This window comes from Centroberyx affinis, unplaced genomic scaffold (genome assembly GCF_046629955.1).
Source record: "Centroberyx affinis isolate AG114_WGS23_722 - 3 ecotype Tasmania unplaced genomic scaffold, CSIRO-AGI_Caff_v1 ptg004707l_1, whole genome shotgun sequence".
NCBI lineage: Eukaryota > Metazoa > Chordata > Actinopteri > Beryciformes > Berycidae > Centroberyx > Centroberyx affinis.
Genome location: NW_027282275.1, coordinates 160,011 through 168,710, shown reverse-complemented (window position 1 = coordinate 168,710; position 8,700 = coordinate 160,011). Strand labels below are relative to the sequence as shown.

The window sequence follows — 8,700 nt, the reverse complement described above, 5'->3', positions numbered from 1 at the left end:
TAGTGACGTTGGGTGTATGATTTTCACCATAAGTTTACGGTAACGGCATTTGACCGATCCGGTAATGGCGGCGATGTCGCTTTTTCCACCCTGTCCTGTCGTGGTCTTTGATTCGCAGGGATTAGCCAATGCATGCCTATAGATACGTTTCGTTTTGAATGCACGGATAATACAATTGAATATGAATAAATGACGAATATACATCCTTACCCGACCATCCTTTGTCCATTGTTTAGGCCCCACGTGAACCGGAGCAGCTCCGCAAGCTGTTCATTGGAGGACTGAGCTTTGAGACCACGGATGAAAGCTTGCGAGCTCATTTTGAACAATGGGGGACCCTTACAGATTGTGTGGTGAGTTGTTTTTCTTAATTCAGTATTAGATTTTTTTTGTTATTTGTATTGAACCAGGTGCATCCAAACCATTGTCGTTTTGTTAAAAAAAATGTATGTTTGGGAAATGGGGCCTAATTTGAGCTTTTTCCTACAGGTCATGAGGGATCCATCCAACAAAAGATCCAGGGGCTTTGGTTTTGTCACCTACTCCTCAGTGCAAGAAGTTGATGCTGCCATGGATGCCCGCCCCCACAAAGTTGACGGAAGACTGGTAGAGCCCAAGAGAGCAGTTTCCAGAGAGGTATGTTAGATTGCTTGTAATGTAAACAAGATGTATCTGTCTTGCATGTAAAGGGAGGGCATGCCTAGTTGTAAATCAAAATGTCTTTGATCACAGGACTCAAATCGACCGGGTGCCCATGTAACGGTGAAAAAGATCTTTGTTGGAGGCATCAAGGAAGACACCGAGGAGTCACACCTACGAGACTACTTTGAACAGTTTGGCAAAATCGAGGTCATTGATATTATGACTGACCGTAGCAGCGGAAAGAAGAGGGGCTTTGCTTTTGTGACCTTCGATGATCATGATTCAGTGGACAGGATTGTCAGTAAGTAGGCTGAACGGTCACTGAGCTTTGATGCTGATGTGTCAATTGAACTGAAAACTGTCAACTAACAACTACTCAATCCATTCTTTTGTCCATAGTCCAGAAATACCACACTGTCAACGGTCACAACTGTGAAGTAAGGAAGGCCCTCTCAAGACAGGAAATGCAGAACTCGGGCATAGGAATGAGAGGTAAATGAAACGCTGAACACATCGTTGAAGCGTGCAAATGTCATGTGTCTTTGCTTACCGTCGTGTCTCCTTCAGGTCGTGGAGGTGGCGCTGGTAATTACGGCAGAGGTGGGGGTTACGGAGGTAATGATTTTGGCCGTGATGGATACTTCGGTGGCCGCGGTATGTGGTTTTTAGAACCACTTGGTCAATTATGTTAATATCTGGTTGTTGAATGCTGATTTGCCTTGCATGTCTTGCATGATGCTGATTGTCTTTTCAGGTGGCAGAGGTGGTGGCGGTGGAGGAGGATATGGTGGCGGAGACGGTTACAATAATGGCTATGGGGGAGGCGATGGTAAGTAGTTTGTTCATTGATTTGATTTTTTTTTTTTTTGAAAGACTAAAGCATTTCCCTTTACAGCTGCAGAATGTACTGAGGATGTGTTTATGCTGTAGGTGGCTATGGCGGTGGTCCTGGTGGTTATGGAGGTGGCGGCGGCGGCAATCGTGGCTATGGAGGCGGACAGGGCTATGGCAACCAGAGTGGTGGTGGAAGCTATGGAGGAAACGGTTACGATAACTACAACAACGGCAATGGAAACTTCGGGGGTGGTGAGTATTTGAGTTCAACTTCAAAAATATTTTTTTGTTCCATATTTGGTCTATATGGTTATGCAGATGTTTTATCTTCAGGCAACTTTGGTGGAGGCAGCGGCGGTGGCGGCAACAACTACAATGATTTTGGCAACTACAACAACCAGGCTTCCAACTATGGCCCGATGAAAGGAAACAACTTTGGCGGAGGTGGTGGCGGCAGGAACAGCGGCCCATATGGTGGTAGGTGGCATAGGAGGGAGATGGCACCATGATTGTTATTTCTGCATAGTCTTTCTGTGTAGTCTTGACTGTTCCCCCTTGTTGTTGTTGTCCTCCAGGTGGCTATGGAGGTGGCTCAACCAGTGGATACGGCGGTGGCTCTGGACGACGATTCTGAGAAGTTGAAGCGGTGAGCATGCCTGAACTGTTAGATATTCATCATGAAACCAGAGTTTGTAGTTGTAGGGATTTATTCTAACTTGTAGATCCCAAGTATTACAAAATTCACTCTGGATCTCAGGTCATACAAAGTCAGTACACAGTTTAACAATGTTGTTCCATATTGTTCAACAGGACTGATTACTTAGGAGAGGAGAGCAAGGAGAGGAGAGCAAGCGAAGTGACAGGGCAGCTGCAGGTTTACCTCCTAGATCTGCTCAGCCAAACAGTTGTGGCAGGTTACAGCTGCTACAAGAAGAGATGTACAATAGAGAATCATGGAGGGTCTTCATTTAAAAGTTTTGTGTTGTCACCCAGAATTATTTTATATTATGTTTCTGGAAAGCAAGCATTCCAATGAGGTTTTATGTAGATTTTTTCTTTGAGTCTGGTTTTATTTGTGTAACTGCAACCAATCAAGTTGAAATAAACCACCTTTCAGTTTTTTATAAAACTGTTCAGTCTTGTTAGCCTCTTTTAGGGGTTTGGGTGAGGGAGGGTTCACTCAAAGGCATTAGATGTCACACATAGTGGGGATGAGGGCCATTTCTGATCATGTATCTGTGTGAGAGGAGTTTGTGACACGAATGAATGTGGTAAACCCGTGTGGTAGTCAACGGAGATTGAGTGGGAAGATGGAAGCACTTGATCCTTAGTGATAAGTCAATAATGCATTACAATATTTGATAATGCTGATTGAGGACTGAGAAGCGGTGCACAAATGCGGTCATCATAAAGAGCCCATCACTTGGGACAGACTCTACCCAGAGTTGTTTTTGGAAAGATCATCCGGAGGATGCTAGCTTACATGCAAAGTCTTTTGAGGCTAGCCATGGAAGCCAGCTGAGGGAGAGAAGTAGCAAAACCATCGCCAGGAGCAGTGAAGCAGGGGAGAGTGAGAACAGAAGGCTGAGGCTAGCAGGCAGCAGCTACCAAAGGGCTTTAAAGCTGTCTGTAGGTAAGACCAGACTTCTCAACTACTGATAGTCTGTTTTGCATTTATGTTCTGTAGCTGGTAGTGAGTTGTGTAGCCCAGTAATGACATAACATTTTGTGCAAACAAGATTTATTACAAATTACACCAATGTTGACTGGTAAAATGGGCCTCTACTTGTGCATAGTGGTCTTACATTATCTATAATGCATGCTGTAAACGGTAATAGAACACACAGTAACGCCTTTTCACATCCACTTTATGCCATGCTTATTTGTGTTTCTACTTTCTAGGAAACTCAACACATGGTCTCCATAATGGACTTCATTTCAGTCACAATGGCTCAAGCATTTTAAGGTACAGATGATCAGAACCTTGCACATTTCCTCATGTTTGGAGTCTCTTTAATGTGACCTGTTTCTCTTGTCATAGGTTGCCTGGACAGTTACGCTGATGCAGAATTTTTTTTTTTTAATCTGAAGACTGCTGTGCAGTGTTATATATTTTTTTACTTTTATAATAAAATATTTTTACAAAACTTCTGGTTTCACTTTCATACATGTATAGTTGTAAACATGCAAGTGTCCATTGAGAGATGAATTGCAGGTGTTTGTGCTGGTCAAGTTGATAAGTCACAGCCACTTGTGCAAAATGAACTGTATAACTTCAGCCAGTTGAAGTACTAAGAACTACAATTGGCACAACCAGGCATTGTGCCTTTTTCTGTATTGGTATAAATAAGGCAGTGTAGTCCCCTGATGCTTTAGCATTGCTCTCTTCCCTGCATAGCTGTACGAGGTACCAGGTAGATTTTGCCGTCAGGGGTCTGTTGTAAGGAGTATTCATCTATTGAGTATGGTTGTCCGTCTTCATCCCGCAAGTGAGAAAACACTTCTGCATAGAGGTCTGTAAGACGGCATTTAATGAAAGACAGGCTGCGCTGGAACTCAAGCCGTTCCTGTGCCAGGTGCTCTCTTTGGGCCTGCAGCTGGCCCAGTTCCCCTTCTAGGTGGATTATGTTCTCCAGCTTCCTTTTCCTGCAGTTCTGAGCTGCCACCTTATTCTTCCCCCTCCGCCTTATGTCCCTGACCAGAGCCAGCTGAGATTCTGTCAGAGTGTACTGCGTCAGGAGCTCATTGAAGTCGTCCACTGGCAGGTTGATAATCTTATCCATGGGGAAGGGGATCTTCAAAGCCATGGCCCGCCGCTGATCTCTGCTCAGTGGAGCTGGGGCAGAGGTGTTCCCTTGTGGCTTTGCATACATGCTTTGCTGAGAGCTCCCTCTGCTGGACACTCCAGAGTCACTCATGTGTAGGTCATTCAGGGCACTGGCTTGCCCCTGCTGCTGTTTCATTGACACAGGAGTCAGAGCATTGTGTTGTGTATGTGATAAAGTGGGTTGGGATGAGAAGTAAGAGGAGTGTGCTCCTGGGTACAGGTATGGGTGAGATTGGCTCTGATAGTCCATTGAGTAGTGGATGTGTGCTCTCCTGGCTTGCTCAGTCATGCTGTCCGTCTCACCATCACTGTAAGGCATGCCTACGTCTGTGTTCTGATAACTTGGTGCACCACTGGCAGCATTATCTGGGGAAGCCAGAGGTGGACTAGAACCCAGAGACAGACCAGAGTCTGACTCCAGATCATCGGCCGAGCGAGGGTGCAAACTTTGTCCATGTGTAGTCCACAGCATGTGTCGACTTAGACCCTGAGAGAGGCAGGTGTTGGTCTTCCTGTGCCCTTCACTGGTACCTGACATGCTCATCTGCTCCCTAAGAGCCATAAGTGAGGGCTGTGTCGGAGAGGAGGTGGGGAGCATTCTCGGGTTGAGCTGAGATCCAGAGTGCCCATACATTGCCTCTGCATTGCCGCCTAGACGATGGCAGGCTGGCAGCACCTCGGAGTAAGATCCCTCATAAGTAGCAGCAGCAGGGTTGAGCTCACAAGCAGCATGCAGGGGCTCGGAATGGGACTGAGCCATTCCATACCCTCCCATAGGGACCATGGGGTCCATGGGATGGTATGGTGTTGTTTCATAGGGGCCTTCACCAGGGACTTCAAACTCCTGTAAAGAAAATGAAAAAGGCTCAGTAAGTTGTAATTGACAGCCAGATCACTAGACATGTCACAGTCATGGCAAGAAAGTAATTCAAGGCAATCATGAAATACACAAGACTTCTGAGTTAATTACTTGGACAGGGTTTTATTCACAAGTCATCTGGTTTGCCATAGAACACAGTTCACCCCCACTTCAGCATGCCACCCATAGCTTATGCAGGGCTTTCATAGATGTGATCAGGTTTCACATGGAAACAGATGGCCATTGTGCTGTGCAGGGGGCTGCTAGCAACATACAGCACTTGCCCCCTCTCCCAGTCTCTTCATCCTGCCATCACTCAATCGGGTCATTGTTGCCCACCTCACCTGAGTGTGTATTCGTTTTTAAACACTCAGCATCAGATGAAAAGTGTTAAATGTGTATCTATTTTGCTGTCACTGATCTGGAATTAATTTCTTGAGTTTATGAATTGTATCTCTTTTATGAACAGCATTTTTTCCTGTTCATATTTTGTGCTTAAAATTACATGAAGAATAAAATACCTTTGTCTCTGATTAAAAGAACTGATAAACTACAGTAAATTATGACTGTTACAATAGGCATTAGTGAGTTTGGACACCCAGTAAAATACACATTTTAGACAAGTATCAATTTGCAGAGGTTAAGGCAATAAGATATGCACTTCCATGATAATACTACACGGCAGTGTGGGAATATGGTTGGCATGTCTAGTTTAAGGATAAGGCTACATGTGTTGTGATGCATTCTGTATGCATGATATGGTAACTTCCTGGAATTAAGAACTAGTTTGATTTCAACAGTACTTTGGATGATTCTTGCTTTCCATATGTCACTACTAAACAGTCAGGCTCTTACCTGCAGCTCTGTGATTGCCATCAGCTCCTGCCAAGCCAAATCCATGTCTGTGTCCTGAGGAGTTCCATGAGACCGGGCTCCAGGAAAATTAGTGGGCATGGACACTCCCCCACACAGCCTTCCTGGGGTGGCTAATACCTTGTAGTAGAGGAGAAAATGGGCTCACTATTGATACAACTATGTAGCACACTTGGAAATTTATATTAGGTTTCATTATGCCTCATGGTTTCTCTATTCCCACCTCTCAGACAGACCCACCTCACAGGTTCTCCTCAATGGGAGAACATAGTTGGCTGTTGAACACATTCAGGACAGGCTGTTGTTGCAAAGAATCCTCCTGGAGGAAACAGAAAAGCACGTTATTATCACCCATTCAGACAGAGAGTGTGATGAAGCCTCTCCACTTTCACATATTGTCAGCAAAGAAGAAACATAACTTGATAGCACATTCACACACACTAATGCACATTTCAGGGAACCATAAATTAAATCATGTCTCTAAGCATGCATATACAATACATACATATCTGTAAACCCACTGGTGCTAAATATATGACAGTGTATATATGACAGTTGAATGCTGTGTCTGAGCTTTTGAAACACATGAAGTGTTCAGTTCCGTTGGGTTGACTCCTCCCATCAGCTGTGCTAGGGCGCAGCTATGCCAGCCGCTGATAAGACAATCTGCGGGAAAACAGCAAGCTCTAGAAAACGGAGACTGGGGCCTGATCACAGCCTTGGAAATGTTGGTGTATGGCAAACATGTCTTCATCAATCTATAGGCTTTTTTGGCTTAGCTCTGACAATAGGCATGATTGGTTGTAGGTTCAGTGTCTTCAGACTGTTTATCAGCATGATAACAGTCTTCCATATACCTTGCTCTCAGATGTCTGTGAGTCACTTGAAACTGAACTCTTGCTTGGGCAAGAATCTCGATTTACACTGGGCTATATAACTTCTTATAGTTCAAGCCCTTACAGCGGAAAAGTCAGTTTAATAATTTGTATGTCACTCTAATCACAGGATAGTTCAATCAAGATTTTTGAACAAGTAGTTCTGCCAAAAATAAAACAAAAGGCGATGTCATCAATAGACAGCCTCAGGTTACTCCACTGACTATAAAACTACTTTGCAGATGCTATGACAGTGTCCACTGTCAATATCTGGGGATAGCTAAGGATAATTCTGAAATAACAATTATTTCAATGTGAATGGTCTAACAAAAGAGTCATCAAAGTCAGGCTCCTATTTGCTGGCAATGGAGTAGCTCCAGCAGGCTATGTCACTTTAAGATGTCACAGATTAAAGCCTTGGGTTTAAGCTTTGTTCTGCATTTATGAAACTCTTAGACTAAAAACAAATTAATTTAAAAATGTAAGCGTATTTCATTGTAAGACTTACATATTTTTGTTAGGTTATGTATCTTTATTAGGTGTCATCTGGAACAAGAATGTTACTTTTTTCTTTCATTTTAAGGTTTTCATTGCACTTCCAATTTTGTGCTGTTTAAACGCTCACATACATGGGGTTATAACTATCATATCCTGCAACAACCACTGTTGTGTTGGTGGTGAGTTTCCTAAGACTGTTTCCTCTACTGTAAGGGGGCATAGTTGACCGCCACCACTCCTCCAGTTATGTCAGTATTTAATGCTCTGGTTCTGACAGTACAGGAAAGTGAATGGTTTGAAAAAAGATTAGTCCAACTGAGTCAGCAGGGTAAAACTGCATCTAAATATTAGTTGAAATTTAAAGGAACACTGTGTTATTAGCTAAATTGTATTCTATATGACTCAAATGAATGAAAGGTTCAGCAACAGCATAGTATTACATTGTTACATTGTTGTCAATGGTTTCACTTTTCAACATGATGTTTTTGATTAATCTGTGTAATGTCATATTCTCTGAAGGGTTAGGTTTACTAAGTAGCCGCTTTTTAAAGATCCTATTTAATACAATAAAGACATCATGCAAATCTTGAAGTTGTAACCTCTCAACATGGTCTTGCAATAGAAAGAGAAAAGTGGAGGGGAGATGTGAAAGAACATACCTGAGCGACATTCTCTGCGTCTTCAACAGGTGATGAGGAAAAAAAAAACTTCAGATGTGAAACATAATCCTGGTGGTAGATAAGAAGAAGCAGAATAAAAAGAGTTTCTCTTCTCTTTGAGATATGTTGTGGCGTTGCTTACTTTTTAACAGAGCATAAGAAGTAAAACGTAAGCATTGCCTCTCACTCTATCTCTCATTCACTCTGTCTGTCTCTCTCTGTTCAGCTACAAATACAGCCACCGGCATAAATGGGATGGCTCTGCGCAGACAAACGCAATCTTCCTGTAAAGCACCCACACTACTCTTTTTTGCACTCTTGTATCCTTAATAGCACACTTGCACCCTAACCCCAAAATTTCCCTTTTCCCCACATGACAAACCACAAACCAACAGTCTGGCATATACAACAGCAGTCACTCTGTCAGTCTACATTCAAATACATGGATGTTTAGAAATTGAAAAAGACACTGTAACCAATTGTGTTTCTAATTATGTAATGGCAATGCAAATAAATCACCCAGATTAAAATAACTAAGAGTGAGTAGCCGATGGATGTCTCTCCCCCTGGCCAAACCGTACAAGAACAGTGTCCTTACAAATCCTCCCAAATGAAAGGTATGAGGAGTGTGAT

The 8,700-nt window shown here is 43.2% G+C and overlaps 2 protein-coding genes across 2 annotated transcripts; one reads left to right on the top strand and one right to left on the bottom strand.

Annotated features, from left to right (window-relative positions):
* Nucleotides 1–236: 236 nt before the first annotated feature.
* hnrnpa1b (heterogeneous nuclear ribonucleoprotein A1b) lies at nucleotides 237–3,623 on the top strand (the record flags this gene model as incomplete). Its single annotated transcript, XM_071544867.1, has 10 exons — nucleotides 237–353; nucleotides 490–636; nucleotides 733–943; nucleotides 1,042–1,134; nucleotides 1,210–1,296; nucleotides 1,397–1,471; nucleotides 1,573–1,728; nucleotides 1,810–1,953; nucleotides 2,052–2,122; nucleotides 3,379–3,623. Coding segments are annotated over 9 exons (1,089 nt in total), but the record flags the coding sequence as incomplete, so codon positions are not given.
* A 121-nt stretch (nucleotides 3,624–3,744) lies between these two features.
* On the bottom strand, nucleotides 3,745–8,274 carry nfe2 (nuclear factor, erythroid 2). Its single transcript, XM_071544859.1, has 4 exons — nucleotides 8,068–8,274; nucleotides 6,276–6,354; nucleotides 6,018–6,155; nucleotides 3,745–5,147 (listed from the first exon to the last, which is right to left on the bottom strand). The coding sequence occupies exons 2-4, from the start codon at nucleotides 6,321–6,323 to the stop codon at nucleotides 3,849–3,851; spliced, it is 1,485 nt and encodes a 494-aa protein (XP_071400960.1). The 5' UTR covers nucleotides 6,324–6,354; nucleotides 8,068–8,274; the 3' UTR covers nucleotides 3,745–3,848.
* Nucleotides 8,275–8,700: the final 426 nt, after the last annotated feature.